Source organism: Labrus mixtus, chromosome 9 (assembly GCF_963584025.1).
Source record: "Labrus mixtus chromosome 9, fLabMix1.1, whole genome shotgun sequence".
In the NCBI taxonomy this organism is placed as follows: Eukaryota; Metazoa; Chordata; class Actinopteri; order Labriformes; family Labridae; genus Labrus; species Labrus mixtus.
In genome coordinates this window covers 18,931,526-18,949,034 of record NC_083620.1, presented here as the reverse complement: position 1 = coordinate 18,949,034, position 17,509 = coordinate 18,931,526, and the positions used below count along the sequence as shown (strand labels likewise).

Here is a 17,509-nt window from a genome sequence, read left to right as displayed (position 1 = left end):
GTTGACAAATTTGGACAACAGTTTTCTTTACATATGGAGTTTCATCTGATCAGTACGAATCCTTCTTGATATCACTGCAGCTGTTTATCATCAAATACTTCCAGTGAGTGACTTCTGCCTCATTTAAACTAGAATACATATCACACCTGACAGTTTATTTGTCTTCTTCTTCCTTTTAGTTCGCTTCAAAGTACTGAGCAACAATCACCTTCAGATCCGTGGCATAAAGAAGACAGATGAGGGCTCGTATACCTGCGAGGGTCGCCTCATGGCCCGCGGCGAGATTGATCTGCGGGTCATCAAGGTCGTCGTGAATGGTTAGCAGCCCTCCATCCCTCCCACTGTTTCCTCTTCCTTTTTGTTCCTGAGTGCATGTTCTTATATGGCAGGTGTCCCATGACGCTTAAATATGCTGTGGATCCTTAGAGGGGACCTGGCTCAGCACCAGAGTGGAAACTGTTGCCCAGAGCAACCGCGTATCAAAGATGTTCCATGCTAATGAAGTCTGTTTCCTGCAACTTCTGAGCCTACCAAATGAGTGTGCCTAAAATAAGTGTTCTGAATTTGTCACTGCCTCTGCCTGTTTTCCTTCCCACTATCTATTTATGTGGCTATGTATGATCTCTATCTACGAATGTATTCCTCAATTTATTGAATTACTCCTCTCTCAGTGCTCCCCACAATCAGGGTATGGCAGTCAGAGGTGAATGCCACAGCAGAGGTCGGGCAGCCTGCCATGTTAACCTGTGCTGTTGATGGCTACCCTGAACCCATGGTGACTTGGACAAGGTAAAACTCTGCTAGCAACTGCAGGGACAAATGCTTTTAACATTTCGAGCTGTACTTGTCAGTTGTACATCATCCTAATAATTCAAAAAATCCTAGTAGGGAACATTTTTAAAGTCGAAAACCCAAACAGATTAACTAAACATTTTAAGTAAAAGTCTGTAGTAGTAGCATTATTGGGGCTCCAATCAAACTGCTAACATTGCCAAACACATGTATTACGCCTCGTTTCGGCAGGGCTCGTCTGGACCACAGTCTGGCTGCATTGGAGATGCAAGGGAATGCTGGATGGTGGTAGCACAGAATGTTATATATAGTTCTAATGGTTGTTGAAACGCAGTCACCCCACGAGTAAAAACTGGCAGCAACAGACTAAAGAGAGATGGCTAATAAGAAATAATGGCTTGTACTTGTAAAATAAAATATTTAAAATGTTGAATGAGGAAATATTTCTCCTTCATGTTTATTCCCCATAGGTAGTATTTAAAGTAGTTTTTGAATTGCCTCATTGTAAAATAATCAATTTCTTCCTGCATAAGATGTCAGAGTCAAGCTTGACATTCATTATAGCTTATTAAACTTGTGTGTACTATGTTGTTGTTTTTTCTGTAATTCAGCAGGACTGAGTCAAGTGAGATTAAACTCCCTGCTGGTAAAAGTAACAATTACAGCCAGCTTTGCAATATTTACACCTCTGGTATAACCTTCTTCAAGTTGTTTTAAAAACAAATAAATATGACTTAACATTGCCAATAAAATTCATGCTTTAAAATAAAGGGGTCAAGAGGAATGTTAACACACGTTTTGAAATATGGACACAGTCTCTTTGGTATTGGCCACATGCACCTGTTTACTGCCCGACACTCGAAGATATTATTGATACTCTACAAACTGGTTTATTCATTGCAACAGGATACTTAATCACAGGGTATCAAAAGGTGCATGTAAACAGTGAAACCTGAAGACTCGAGTGTCATCAATAGATGCTTTATACTGCGCAGCTGAATACAGCCATTGATAGGCTCTGTCTTTGTTAAACTGTTCCTGTTCATCTGGTTTCCAAGACAGCAGTTAGCTGAGTAGAGCCTACATTGGAGGGGGGGGCCCAGGAGCCCAGGAGCTACTGTTTCCCTTATTTTCAGATGCACTTTGTATGTTTTTTCTTTTACTTCTTGTGAGGACAGAGCTGTTGAAAGCTGTTTTAAAACTCAAAAGCAGTAATATTGGATGGTCAGAGGCCGAGGAAAATTATATGCTTTCAATGTCTGGCTATGGTGACAAAAAAAAAAATTCAGTCGTAGTAAATGGAAATTCATGAGCTATTATCATTTTGATTCGATAATGGCTGAAAAGTCTTTGAGGAGAAAAAACCCCTAAATTTTCTGACACATTTTCTACTCAGATTATCATCCATCAGCTCTATTTGTCATTACTGCACTTCTCCTTTATCACTTGATCTTGTTCAATTAGTCGGTCATGAATCTAGGAACTACTGCTTATTTTCCATAGACCGAGGGACCGCTCTTAGGGAACAGTTGTGTTTTAAAGAGAAGCTTTCAAAACAATGAAGACTGAAAATATGTTTACACTTGATTGGATTGAAAGACATTATGTTCAACACTCATGCTTCCCACAGGAGTGAAGGAGTTCTCGAGGCAGGAGAAAAGTACAGCTTTAATGAAGATGGCTCAGAAATGACAATAATGGACGTCGCCAAGTTGGATGAAGGAGAGTATACCTGCATCGCCAAGAACAAGGCTGGGGAAAGTGAGCAGGAGCTCAGTCTCAGAGTGTTCGGTAAGGGAAAACATTTTATATACATACTGTACATGAAACACAGTGACAATATACATTATTCCAAGTGTGTGGGAATGTATATATACGATTATGTGGGTGCTGGAAGAACAATATAATGGTTATGTGTTTTCTAACGGATACAAGACTAGGTGTTGTTTCAGTGGGTGGTTGTTTCATGTAAGGCTGAAGCCTAAGGATTTAGAGAAAAGGACAAGTGGGATGAGCTTAGCTCAGATACTCCATGTGTTTTCTTTGAGTTTGTTTTGCTTTGGCCCACAAGGATGTTTTCTTTGTTTTGTCACTGAATGATTTCCATAATTTCAGTCTCGACCACAATATTGGTTTGTGTAGTCAAGTCAATTAAATGTACAATGTTTGTGCTGGTGCAGGTCATTCATTCTGAAAAAAACAACGGTAGCAGGGTCTAGCTTTTAAGAGCTCAATGGGTAGACAATTTCCATTAAATTACTCAAGGCAGCTTTCAAGGCACACTGTTTACTTCTTTATCAGTTTTTACCAAATTGTCTCAGAGATTTTCATGCACTCACAAACATCTGGTCTCCTAACCATGTGCTTACTTGTAAGCAATTATTTGTAATAGAAAAGCTTTATAATTTAAAAGCATTGTTTTTTTTTTTTGTTTTTTTTTGGGGGGGGGGGGGGGGGGTTGGGCCTTTTTTCCTTTATTGGATAGAAAGCTGAAGAGAAACAGGAAATGTTGGGAGGAGAGAGTGGGGTATGACATATGAACCCACAGCCACTACAACGACGACTATAGCCTCTGTACATGGAGCACACGACATCACTGCTAGGCTATCGCCCCTCCCTCAATTTAAAGTGTTTTGACAATCTTATTTTTCTTAATCTCCCTGATTTGACTAAAGGTTGTGAACATTTAGTGCCTACTGTATATTGCTTCTTGCATATAACATATTTTAATGCATCATTAGCCTAAATTCTCCTGAATACAAGGTTTCCATTTTTCTCCAACAGTTAATGATAATGCTTAAATGAGCAATAAGTAAAGGTAATAGGGGTGTAAAGATACACTCATGAGCTGAGACAATACACGATGTTGGGTTCACAAGAACAAGGGGAATTATTATTTTAAGTAAACTTTGAAGACCAAATATATGACAGAAGAAAATAGTCTTTTATTCGATGAGCTGCCACATAAAGGGTTTAAAAGCAGCAAAGCATTTTCTTTGGTAGTTTCCAGTTCAGCATCAGACTGTCGTTATTTCTACTACTCTTCGTATGTGTACTCATATCGAGAGACAGTTTTCACCTTTTTGAGAAATATCATCACGTTCAAATATCACGAGATCTCGTCACACCCCTAAAAGGTAAAGCATTTGAACTCTTTATTTATTCATGGAAGGCTGAATGTTTTTGACTACACCTGAGCCAGTGAATTTAATCTTACTCCGAAGGCATATGTTGTTTGATTTTTCCCCTCTTCACTTGCGGTAGTCGAAAAGACTTTCTGTTTTTTCACAAAGTCAGTAGTTTAGCAGCCGGGTGCGATGTCCTTTTATTATGAAGTGGATTATTGTTATTTATGCATAAAGAACAATTTAGTTTTCTAATTTGAAAATTAAGTAAGAGTCCGACACAAACAACAACATTCAACATTTATCCCTTATTCGTCCACATTTGTCTTACTTTTGTATTTATTTGTCATTTATTCACCAAGCAAACTCTGCAGAGTAGGTTATAGAAAAAAACAAGAAAAGCTCCAAGGCCCTCTCTCTTAAACAGTCACATTTCTTTAAGGCCTTTAAGGCTTTGAATTGTTTAAATAAGACATAAATATGACTGCTTACCTCCCTATCCAAAGAGCACCCTCACACCTACACTTTTTTGAGTCCAGGAAGCGATCGTTGCTATATGACTTTATTATGAGAGAAAACTAATGAAAGGTCCAGCGTGTATTTTTCAATGATCTCTCAGCGAACAAATAAAGTTTATTCCTATATCTGTGATAATAAGATCCTCTGATAGTGTGAATAAAATCACACTATGTGATGGTAGTAGGCGTTTTTATGCTATGCTGTGAGAAGAGTTATGTTTCAGAGAGGGAGCATGATTTTTTTCTCAAATTTCCTGGATGAAGAGTCTATGCCACACGTCTCTATCTTCAACTCTCCCACGCTCCCCTGGGAGGCGGCTAATTTCCTGATGGTTAAAGTGCCGTGCAGAGCAATAAGTTAAATTACTGAGAAGCACCGTGAAAATTTAATTCCCCAGCTCCTCTGTAATGTAAACTCTGTCTGAACGAGGCTTTAGGTTATCCTTCATCAAGATTTTAATGCACCTTCACCAGAATTGTGAGGGTGATATCTAAACAGTTTGATTAAAATTACAGCTAATAACCTCGCATCTGCCATTTGATGTACATTGAAATGCTGCAGATTCTGATTGGTACGCTATTAAGTGACAAGATTTTCTCCAGCTGCATCTCACCCACTTCAAACCAGTGTGAGGAGCAGTATCTTTTTAAAGAAACGTGTTAGTGCGTAGCTGTAGCCGGAGAAAGGTTTAGGCAGTATTTCTTTCTCTACTGCGTGAACGAAAAACTGAAGTTTAAAGAATCGGTTCAGCAGCAGAAGCTTTTCAAAGGTGTCAGCCACTTGGAAATACTCAAAGCGGCTCTGCTCACTTCAGCTGCTGACACACATCACCAGCTTACCTGTGTTCATTTGTTCATGCTGGCCCTGGTCCTATCAATCAAGTCCTGTAACACAGAGAAGTGCTGCCATATTTTAATGATTAAAAAATAGATCCACCTTAAAATAGCTAATAGCTTCTGTGGAAAAAAAAGATCAGCTCTGATTCAAATCTAGCTGATCAGTGATCAGTTTGTGACACCCCTGGCCGTGAATACAAATGATCAAATGTTTAAAAACGTATAATTTACACCTACCTTTATATTTTTTTAAATTATTGGTTCAGATAAATGCATTTTAATACAAAGTTGCCATTGTTTTCATTGGACATCACTTCAGAACTTCAAAAATGATCAATCATATACACAGTTTTGAAATAGCCTGTATTAAGCAAATATATTGCTTCCATCCAAGTATTCACTCTTCATGGATTGTATGAAAAACATCAGAGTGCAGAGTGTTGCTCCGCTCTTGCCTCAGCACCTAGATTAACTTTCCTCAGCTGGTGTCACATTTTGGCTCCACTTTGTGCTTTCAGGTTAGCTAAGGAGTACTGTAATGTGACAGCTAACTTCACTATAAACAAAAATGAAGACCGGCTTCTTTGAGATAGGCTACATAAATGATTACATGAATAACATTTTGTGCCACACATGGTTATCACAACTTTGCTGCTGCTGGGACTGGAAAAGCTTAAATACAATTTTTGCTGCCATAAAAAAAATCCCACTCAACTGTCAAGCTACTGATCCTCATCCCTATTCCTTTGAGCTCATACTAAATCTGCAGAGTTGCTCTCGTACTTATTGTTCTTGTGCTGCCAAGCCACCTGGCCTGTCATGTTGTGTTAGTGCGGTTCTGATGACGATGTGTGTTTGTGTCTACAGTCAAACCTAAGATCACATACATCGTAAACCAGAGCACTTCAGAGATGGAGGAGCAGGTAACTCTGACTTGTGAGGCATCAGGAGATCCAACTCCCACCATTAACTGGAGCTACAGGGATCAGGTCTTCACTGAAGGAGATCAGGTAAACAATAAAGCCTGTATGGGTGACTTTGGATTCCAAATATCTACAACCTGAGTTCTTGTGGGCAGGTGCCCTGCAGGGTTTTTTCATCCTGGAGGTAATAAACCACAACTATTGAAAAGTGCCCCTGTTGTATACTATACATAAATCCTAACATTTAAGTACCTCGTACACACTGGACATAAAAGAGAGAAAAACGCCCAATGATTATCCCTGGTGGCAGCATATAAACAATTAATATAGAAATAGATCTATGAATGCATTTATTTTAATTTCATTTCAATAGACTTTAATCATTTAATGCCATGCAACATTCCATATATATACAAAATTAAAAAGGTTCAACCTTTCTTCCGTTACATTCTTCAAGTACACTTTATAATTTGGAAGTGTGGACTGTAGAATTGGGTCACATTGACTTGTAACCACTGGGGAGGAACACAGACCTGCAGGAGGCCGGTGTCTCAAGCAGAGGAATTGAATACATTTAACCCAGTTTAAGAGGAATATTGATCATGTGCAGGTGTGGGACTTCTGCTGTTTCATTGCCAAACACTCTGAACAAGGTTTATCTGCCACTGATTATTTCCCTTAAATTAGCAGCTCCTACATGACGGCCCAGTGGACTTGATGTAATTAGCTCAGCCAAACTCCTGCCTGTAATGTGGAGCACTCTCAGATTTGACTTGAGTTTTCCCAAATGTCAAGAATATCCACGTCAGAAACCCAATTATAACATTCCCATTATAAGCATGCAATTTGAGGCAATGATAGAACTCATGTGATTCTTATTGTACGCTATGTGCTAGAATGAGCGCTTGAGTGATCAAGTGTTTGTTTAGCCTTTTCAATCACTGTTATCATTATGCTGCTCATCTCGGTGATTGAAAACATCTTTAAATAAAATGCCTTATTATTATAATTATCAATAGATATTCTGCTACCATTTGTTAGAATTTGTTTTTGGATAATCCACATGCATACCTTCAAAAACAATGAATAGCTGTTTGGTATTCCCGTACATCTTATACCCACATGGTCCAGGTCCTCTAGGTCTTGGTGTTTTGCTACAGTTGGGATGTAATGAGGGGGAAAATGCTTCAAAGAGATGCTGTAGCTCTTGGAGGAATTCTGGAGCCAGTCCATTACATGCACTACATTTTCTTCCTACAGGCACACCTAAACAGGATCTATCAGGTATGAAATACGCGTGGCACAGAAATGTACTGAAGTAATGTTGCAAAGTATGCCCCTAGATTTCACGAAAAAATAAACCCTCTGAAATCAAATAATCCCTTTTTATTGGAAATTTCCCAGCTGTTTCCTGAAAACCCCAAGGAATGATCCCATCAGAGTTTATGAAATTGATTCAACTGCTGCATGCTTCGCACAAGTAGCCTGAAAACTTCACTGATCTTGTGACAGAAAGTGTCTGGAGCTTATCTCATGAGATCAGATGAATACTTGGTTAAAAACGTAATAAAGAGAAACACCATTTCTGTGTCGCTGTTGCCTGATCATTTCAAACTTTCCATCACAGCATGAGGTTGCCTGGATTCAAGCCCAGCTCACTCTGTCTGTCATCTCCATAGTACTGTAGATTGTCTAACCTTTTTGTCAGTGTCATTTTTAAAATAGAGGGTAAAAGTGCTCCACTTAAAATCTATCTTTTGAAAATCACAGAAACACTCAACCCCAGCAGACATAAAAGAGAATAAGATGGTTTGGAACATACTGATCAGAGAGGTGGCGAGTGGAGGGGTGGAATGTGCTTCAAGGAGAGCTTTAATGGGCTTTTTACTAACCTTGAAAAGTGGAATCCATTGTAGGGGACATTATTTCAAGCAGATGACAGCCACTGTGCTTTTTGAAAATGGAAAAATAAAGATTTTTAAAGCCACCTGTCAAAGCCTGCAGGGCTGAGTGTTTGATATTCCCAAAAAGGGGTTTTGAGTAGAGCATCACCTTTAGTGTAAAACATGCTGCCACCATATGATGCACGTCACAACAGGACAATTTCTTTTTCTTTTTAAACCAACAGTGGTGAGGCACACATGAAAGGGCTGCTCAGTATCAGTAAACATATCCATCCTCTTATCTTTTGTAGATGTCCCACGAGAAGCTGCATTTTTTCCCCCTGTAGAACATACCTCCCAGCTGCTGCACCACAACTTCCTCTTCTGTCCCTGTCAGCCTTTTCTTCTTCTGTGGTCTTGTAGCTGTCATAGTGGATGAGCAGAGACTCATCAGGGGCCTGGAGTTAACACTCTGCAGCTCTACATCCCACAGCGTCACCATTTTATCTCATAAAAGACATTGCCTGGTCAGCTGTACTCTGTGTGAAGACAGACTCTGCAGGTGTGTGCTTTTGAGAGAGTGGAAAACACACAGGCTTTTTGTTGTATACAAAGAAAAAGCAGCCTAAATGTGCAATACCCACAACACTTTTTACACTATGTGGTCCTGTAGACGTGCAGCACCATGGCATGTCCCATACCACATGTCATGTGACGCACAGCCGTGCTGGTGGCAGTGTATTTTACATCTTAGTGTGCAGTATGCTTCGTGATCTATGGCATCTCTTCACAGCTGTCTTCAAAGAAATGATTAGCAGCCTTACCACAGGACTGTAGAGTAGAAACAGTAGATTCTGATCATTCAGATATTTCTTAATAGTTCTGCTTTTTTAGTAGGGGAAATTATATCCACAATGAATGAGTAAGAAAACGGCTGCTAATTGTTTGTCTTGTTGTGTTTGTCCATCCATGTATCATGCTTTGTGTAATCATCATACAGCTGAATTTCATCAAGGACAGGTGTGAAAATGGAAACAGCATTCGTTTGGGGTGGACATGGTGATTTATAAATAATACAGCTGTTATTATTCTTGCCATATGTAGGATTTTCTCATTGCTAATTATATTGATGTGAGAGCTTTTGTGTAGAACGTACAGATGTACATTCTGCGGTTTCAGATGTGTGGTGTTGACGACCAGATGGGACTCATTAGCAGTATATTTTCATGTATTGTTCACTTCTTTGTGGTCGGTCAGACACTTTTATTTCTTGTCTGAGTGTTTCTGTGCTTTGAGTACAAAGACTTCCTTCCACACAGAACCCGACAATCCTAAAAGATGGAGTTTAATTCTTACCTAGTACTCTACTTTATACAAGTATGTGTCATATCCTGCTAGCTGTTTTATTTTTCATAAGCCAAAGACAAGAGGAGTCGTGATAGTATCAGGGATAAGGAGGGATATGTAACATAATTCCCCCACATCATATAAATATGGCATGTGGACACGTTAATGAAGCTGAAGTACGGTAGTTTTCCCATTTTGTTTCCACTTTGTACTTCAGTGCAAAACATTGTATTTTGTTTTTGCACCCAACCTTAAATCACACGAGATAAGAGTGTTAATAACATTTATTCATAATACAAGGAAGAAGAGATAGTCTTTGTTTAAGGTGGAGAAATGATGTGCAAATATTAACATCTGCATTGGCAGTGTAACAAAATGTGTTGGAAAATATTGCCGTTGACCAAAAACTGCCGTTCTTTTAGTTGATACTGCTCTTTGAAAAATAGACAAATTTTAGTTCAGTTTAACGTTTTTTTTTTTTTCATCTGTGCTGAACTGTAAGACAATGAGTCACATTTGATTTTGTGAAGGACTACAACCTCTTTTCACGCTTCACTTCTCAGTCCAGATATATCAAAGTGTTCCAACTTGAAAAATCAGCCTCAGAAACTCAACAGCAGAGAGCATTTGTTGATGTTTGTATTATTTATAGAACAAACCTATAAAAAAAAACATCTGTTTAGGGTGTATTTAACGGTGCCCTGTGGAGTATTCTTATGTAAACATAGAATGTTTCTGTTTACGTTCAGCATTACTCACCATAACACCTCCTTTTCCTTGCAGTTAGGGATGAATTACCACCTCCTGTACATCGGTGGAACAGTGTGAAATCTTTGGAAGGAATGTGCAGACCTCACATGTTGTTGTTGACATGTGAGAACAAAACTGTGTGGCCTACATATCAAAAATAAGAAAAACCCTCTGGGGCTTAAAAAGAGGATGCTAACACCTAATAACAGTGCAGTTTATGGAGTGGCCACTTGAGGCTTGCACAACAAATGTCAATCTCCCTTGAGGTATATCAAGATGCACAACTTAAAAAAGAAAAAAACACATTTAAAGCCTGTCAGAAAAAAGTAGAATAAAAACTATTCTTGATTGCTCATTAATCCATTAATGACACAGACTCTTGACTAGCCCTGTTCAGACTGCCGTTTCAAGGCACGATGTTTAACGGTAAGTCCCTGTGACGAATGCTTTGGCAGCCTAATGGGGGGGATGAAGTGATCCCCACAAAGGTGATCGATGTCCCAGGTCTGTACACTCTTCAGGTGACCAGAGAAAGAGAAAAAGAGAGAGCAATTCACTTTGAAGTCTATTTGAATGCATTTGTTGCAGTGAGCAACGTCTGTTATAAAAAAAAAACTTAAATGAAGTTTTTTGTGTGCAGTTGTCTCTCTCTCTCTCTCCCTCTCTCTCTCTCTCTCTCTCTCTCCCTCTAGCGTCTTCACTGCATAACCATGTGTCACAGAAATTAATAACATTCTGGATTAGTTTAAAATGTTCATATTTTTTTGCCATTCTTATGCATAAGAAATGCATAAACAAAGCCAAATAATATAATACTTGGATTTATATCTAATATACATACACTACTTGTATAAAGCTAAAGCTTGTATCCAAACAGGAAGTGTGCTAAAATACTAAGCATTATCATAAAATAAAAGCTAATCTAACAAATATTATTTAAAATTAAACTGATGTTAAAAACAAAAACTCACAATGAAATGAAAATTAAAAAACTAATGAAAAACACAAAACTATTATAACCTTGGTAGGTACTCTGGTGATTAGCTGACTATATCCTTTTGTTCCACACTGCTTCCACTCCTGAATGTAAGCCTCAAGTTAATCAGGCATCCCAATGTTTGTGTGTTTTTAATCAAATACATAAACAACTCCAGTCAAAAACCACCGCACATTTCACTTTCACAAACACTGTCATTCGCTAACTGCTAAGTTGCCGGCTGCTGAATAGAGCCTATATGGGCACCTCTGTTCCACAAAACAAACAAAAGAACAACATCAACATGGTAACAGCAATGCCAGGCTCCAAAACTGTCCACCACTGTTGTCCTGAATCCACCTCTTAAAAACAGTCGATGCTGAGAACGTTTATATATGATAGTGCTTAAAGCAGTCAAACACTCCACAGGCCACCTTTAAGCTAACATCCTGTACAGTTATGTTGCTTTAAGGTAGCTACTCTAGTAGAGGTATTAAACAAGGTTACAGCTATACTAGCTTTCTGTTATGCAGCAGGTAGAAGAGACAGACAGTGTAGCTTCAGCTATTGAATTACACTTGAATGTTTGAGAAAAGATCCAGATTAAAGAACACGTACTACGTTCCGATCAGGTTGAGGCTTCAGCAAATCATGTCTGGCTTCTTTTCTGTTTGCTCAGGCCTTAGCTTTCAAAGGTTAACAAGGGAAGAGACAAATTCAGTTTGAATAAGCTCCTACACAAAATCGTCAGTGTTTGCAGACAAAAGCATCGTCTGCTAACTGTGAGGAAAGGGGTGCACAATGTGAGGATGAGGGAGATTACCGTTTCATACAAAAGAAAAGCCATGATTCGTGTAGGTGTGTGCCCGCTTAGAGTTGTGTTTGAAAATACAAATTGCTTCTTATCTGGGCCTCATTTTGTTTTTGTTTATACCGCTATTAGAGTTAAGTATTTATGTATTTATTTCCAAACTTTCATCATTTTTATGTGCAGCATTCAGTTGTTTCAGTCCTTTGAATGCATTTGCTGCGAGTCGCTTCAGATAAGTGAGTCTGTTTAATAACTGAAAATGTAAATGAAGCATTTATCCATGCTTTGTACATTATCTACATAATGAATGTTTTGCTTCTTTGAATACATATTAAACATTCCGCTTGTTTCACAGAATTTTTAAGCTATAATTTTCTTTCTTTTCTTTTTGACTGAGGACCAATTACAAAACTTTAAAGCACATTCAAGTTTGTAGTCTTATTGTGTCAAAGCACTTCCCATCTTAAAAAATACAAGGTTCAGACACATCTGCATTTAAGCCCTGCATTTAAACCCTGTCTCACATCATAATTGCTAATTAGAAATTAAAGACCAAAGACATGCATGATTATTTTTGAAGTAATTTGATGCTTGAAAAAATGTGTAATTAATGTTGTGTGGCAGCTGTTTAGGCAGAGCATCCGAGACAGAGGAATGCTTTTAGCGCTGCGTGCCAATGCAGAGAGAGCATTGTTTTGTCCCAGCACAAAAGGCTACTCATTTATAACAACAGGCCTGCTAGCTCAGTGGTGGGGTGATGTAAGGGTTTCTTTGCTAAAATGCGTGTCCGTTTTTTTTTGTGATGTACTGGCAGCGTTTTGATACTCAGCAGTTAATGACACAGGACGATGACAGAATGCATAATCATCAGTTTCAGTCAGGCGTCAACTCATGAATAAAGCCTTCTGTACATTTAGGTTTTTAGTGTGTTTATGTCAGTATGTCTTCATACTGACATTGAAATTCCTGTCAGAACAAAGAGCAAAGATAATTCTCTATGGAAGGGAATAACAGTGGAGTGGAAAAATGATAAGTCCCAAGGGAACCGTCACCATATTGTTCTCCACATTTGCTCCAAGGAGTGATTGTGTTTTTTGGTGTCTTCCATTGTGCATGCTCGCATCTGCTGTTGTTCATTGAGCTTTTGTCTTAAACAAACACCTGTCAGGGACATGACAGCAATACTTGTCAGCTTGCTTACTGCAGAGGCAGTGCCTCAGACGAGTGTGGATGAGGTGGTGATGTTCCAGACTATTAGGCTGCTTGTTTTAATTGGGCTACCGTTCTCTCTCAGCACGGCGGTGATATGCAGCCAACTGCTGTTTGTAATGATGTAAGGTGCACTGTGTTATGCTGTGGCAGTAGAGGACATGCACAGCTCTTAAGAACAAAGTAAATTACACCGAGGCAGGGAGCTTTGCATATGTTTTGTCCAATAAGTCTCCTATCGACTCCTCTTTCAGGCCTTCCTCATTTTTCATATTTTCATGGTAAATTGTGAGGCAGTTTTTCCAGCAATAGAAAGTACCTGAATTCAAACAGCACATATGCTCCTGCTGCTTGATTATAAGAATATATTATAGGAGTGATTTTTTGATGTGACGTAGTTGATGGTTTGAGTCACTGTTTTGCCCTACAATTACTCCAGCCAATTACTCGCTGATGCACCTGATGAAATAGCTGTTTATCATTATGCTTGGTATGCTTCAACATTTTCTCGCCATGTGGGTCTTTGCATCCCATTCTCATGCTTAACATGTGTTCCTCCGTATCATGAGATCCATAGAGCATGCTTTTCCACAAAGCTGTTTGTCTTGTGAAGTTGTGCTTTTCAGCATCATTGTGATTCAACTTGACATGGCATGTTGTCTAGTTCAATTCAAAGGTTTTGTTATCCAGACTTTTGATTTGATCTGTCATAACTCAAAATTTTCTGTATTGGGTTGGATGGGAGAAATGTCTGACATGATTATAATAATCACTGAGTGTGCTTGATATCTGTGAAACTATTTCCCCAGGAACTCTTAATACAATGTTATATTTATATAGATTCTGTAGAGTAGTACATTTGAATATGATTTACTATGACTTTCTATAAATACACAGTATGTGCAGTTATTTAAACTGTAACAGCATTAATAAGACATGAAAAGTGAATCGTGATGCCTCAGTCTAAGAATTTGTTCACTCCATGATTTGAATAATATCTAGGGCTGTCAGTGAATTTAAAGTGCATCCTGTCTTATCATGCAGAAGTGAATCTTTTTTTAAACGGCCGAGCCTTTAGACCTTCAGTGAAGAAATCTTGCATATATATAAACACCCTCTGACATGAAGAGGTGCCATCATATCTGCATCTAAAAGATGGAAACTAACAGTTGTGAATAAATCAAATAACATGTTGGCTTTTTTAGGCTTGAAATGTAATCAGCCATTTGAGACTGTAGGACAAGACTGTTTATACTCAGCGCACAACATCTGACTTGAAAAATAATTTCACTTAACACCTCAGGTCACCTGTATACAAGGATTTATTTTCCAGGTCTCACATGGGGTCCAGGGAGTGCAGTTTCAATGCAGCCTTTCTAAATCCCTCATTGCTTATTGATAAACTGACTGTTCATGAGGTCATGACTTGGAAACTCACCATTTTTTAGTGTAGAACAACAAAGACTACGGCAATACTACTCGAGTAAATTCAGTCTCATTGGGTTGATATCCCTGTTACTGCTTTAAGCCTCAGACATGGACGTTGAGTCAATAATTGCTTCAATTATTTTACCAAATAGGCCGACATATCTCTGCCGTTGCAGTGTAATGGAGTCGCCTCTTCCTGATAAACCAATAACCTTCTTATCTGTAAGCTCTTTCATGATGCCAGTAGACTTTCCTCTATGGGAGTTACCAGTTGAAGCAGCGATGTTTCAGGTTTGCAGGATTGAAAATAAAAACAGCATAAAAATCCCCCCAAAAAATTCCCCTGTAAAAGAAAACCCTTATTGTCACATAATAGGCTCCCCCAGGAGGGAAATCCAAAGCAATTTTGTACCTGCAGACTGAAAGCTAAATCACAGATCCAGCTCAGGGACTATGGATGTGTTGGAAATAAACTAGTCCCTTAATACTTGCATGCAATGTGCAGCATCCCAGCTTTGCCTGGATAAGGATTACTTTCTAAGCATTGCTATGCCTTTTGTTTGCTGTTTTGTGTCTCTGTCCTCTACAGGCATCATGGACTCGGCCAGAGCAGCACAAGGTATTTTAAATGCATGACTTTCTCCTACACCAATCCATCGTTCATGTCAGTGGGGTCTAATTTGATTCTGGATGGATGCAGATCAAAATTCTTGATCAATTAAGGGTCAGGGAGAGTACAAACCCTGAGAAAGATGCAGAAGCTAAAACAGGCCTATCATTGCAGGTCTATCCGTCTTAGTCTTTGAATGGTTTTCCCTGTTTGGTTTCCATATAAACTCAACATGCAGCTTGACCTTTCACCAAGCCTACAAAGACATCATTCAATTGAAGACATCTGCCTGCTGAAATATGATTTTATACAATGACTTTTTGTTAATCAGTTATAGATTTGATTCTCATTCTGATGCATGCCGTTTTTTAGTTTGTTTTCTGTCCAAGAAAAATTGATTTTCTTGGTAAAACTTTTCTCAGATCTCTCCGTCCTCACTCCTACATCTCACTAAATCCGCTGCCAATTCTTGTCTATTACATCAAAGTATATTTTTGACATGAGAAAAGAGTTATCTATAGTTCAGATGTGTGGACTTCAGATTAATGAAAATATATGTAAACTAAGAACACTGTGTTGGAACAGCTGCACAGAACGTAAGCCGACTGAAGTGAACAAAGTCGAATGGAAAGCTTCCCACAGAAGCTTTCCTACACCTTACCGCATTGTTGGAAATGTGTCATAGATATGTGGGATTTTGAAACCTATACCACTTTGTCACTGGTGAGTGCACTTTACTGCAGGATAGAGCTGCTAGATTCTTCTTGGCTTTCAACTGAACAGAAATTTGGGGCTTTTACTAAGTATGTCACAACATTCAGCCCATCGCCATTTCAGGTGTGAGATCACACATTAGGGTTGCCATTGTTATTTCTACTTAGGTACCATTTGACAGGAAATGAATACGTATTTTTAGACCGTTTTGTTCCTCAAATAGCCCTGCTATTTTATTTTTAAATTGCAGGGAGCTCTGCACAGCACGCTGAGTGGTCTTTTCCTTTGACTCCACTCTGTAATAGTTTTGAAAATGGTCTTCAAATATCGACATCCTGACATGCATTTTATTAATACCATTTCTGTCTGACAAACTCAAAGAATAAAAAAACAAAGATTGCACACTGCTCACTATGGGAGGTGAGGAAGAACCTTTCTCTTCCAGTACATGCCTACAGTGATGACAGTGTGTGTGTTAGTGTTAAATACGTATGGTGGATCCTGCGTTTAAGGCAGTAGCATTGCTTTGTTGTTGTTTCTTTGTCTATGCTTACTTTTCTCTCTTACCCAGGAAGTGAAGTCAAATTGTATTATTTTGAACATTTATATCGGTAATCAGCTCCACAACAATGACCCCAAAAAGCCAAATCAAAAGCTGCTTAGTTTCTCTGAGGGATAAAGATTATCCAAAGTAAGAAACAAGAACAAGCAGTTCTTAAAATCTGAATAAAGCCATGCTACTTAATATGAACTGTATTTTAGTGGTCTATTACTCACAAGATGCATCTCAGCAACACATGTGCAACACAGCAGAGGTTTCTACAAGTGAGTGCATTGGATTACATTAATGGATAAGTTTTAATTTGTACTTTCTGACATAATGTTATTGTTTTAAAGTCTACCTGCACTCTGAATTGATCAGCGTGCCTCTCTGCAAGACACCCATTATAAACCGCACAGGGGAGGGCGTGTGAGCACCCAGCAGTTTGAGCATGCTGAGCATGTTTTTTTTTTTTTTTGCAAATACGTAGGCAGCTCGGTGTTTATTTGACAAGGCAGGGATTGGTAGGTACATTTGTATGCTGGTCCAGTTTACATTTGGTGAGACATAAGTTTAACATGTCCTCAGTGTATTCTCAATTTTATGCTCTGGTGTTCTAGCAATGTCTCTCTCTTCTGCTGCTAAAGCTGCAGAAGCGGTTGCAGAGCTCTGCTGTCAGTTTGCTTTGATTTATTAGAGAAGCTTATGTCTGAAAGTCTTTATTTTCATCCCTCATCTGTGTTTTGTACAAGGTGTTCACAGACACGTAAAGTGGGCTTTGTTTCTATTTCTTGAAGGCGGTTAAGTCAACAAATCATCAAAAATGCTTCAAATAGACGATCGATCCTCGTGCAATCATACTGAAAATCAATTGTTATAAAACATGAAAGATTCAGTTGCTGAAATTGGAGTGACTGCATACAGTCATTTCCTCTTGCATATATAAATTATGGGCTTCTTAAAGAGAACCAGTGGTTGGATCGACATTAAAAGAGAGTCCATATTGAAGCATACTGACTAACATGCTTGTACATAGTGTGGCACA

The 17,509-nt window shown here is 38.7% G+C and overlaps 1 protein-coding gene across 12 annotated transcripts in view; it reads left to right on the top strand.

Moving 5' to 3' along the window:
• The window catches only part of ncam1b (neural cell adhesion molecule 1b), a 76,688-nt gene that overhangs the window by 37,758 nt on the left and 21,421 nt on the right, over window positions 1-17,509 (top strand). For 7 of the 12 annotated variants that reach the window (XM_061046677.1, XM_061046673.1, XM_061046676.1 and 4 more), the window contains exons 5-10: window positions 180-317; window positions 672-789; window positions 2,423-2,583; window positions 6,140-6,282; window positions 7,456-7,479; window positions 15,189-15,218. In XM_061046677.1, the coding sequence (XP_060902660.1) occupies window positions 180-317; window positions 672-789; window positions 2,423-2,583; window positions 6,140-6,282; window positions 7,456-7,479; window positions 15,189-15,218 (614 nt within the window). The remainder of the gene's footprint in view (window positions 1-179; window positions 318-671; window positions 790-2,422; window positions 2,584-6,139; window positions 6,283-7,455; window positions 7,480-15,188; window positions 15,219-17,509) is intronic. The other 5 variants (XM_061046679.1, XM_061046674.1, XM_061046678.1 and 2 more) reach the window with 3 other exon arrangements.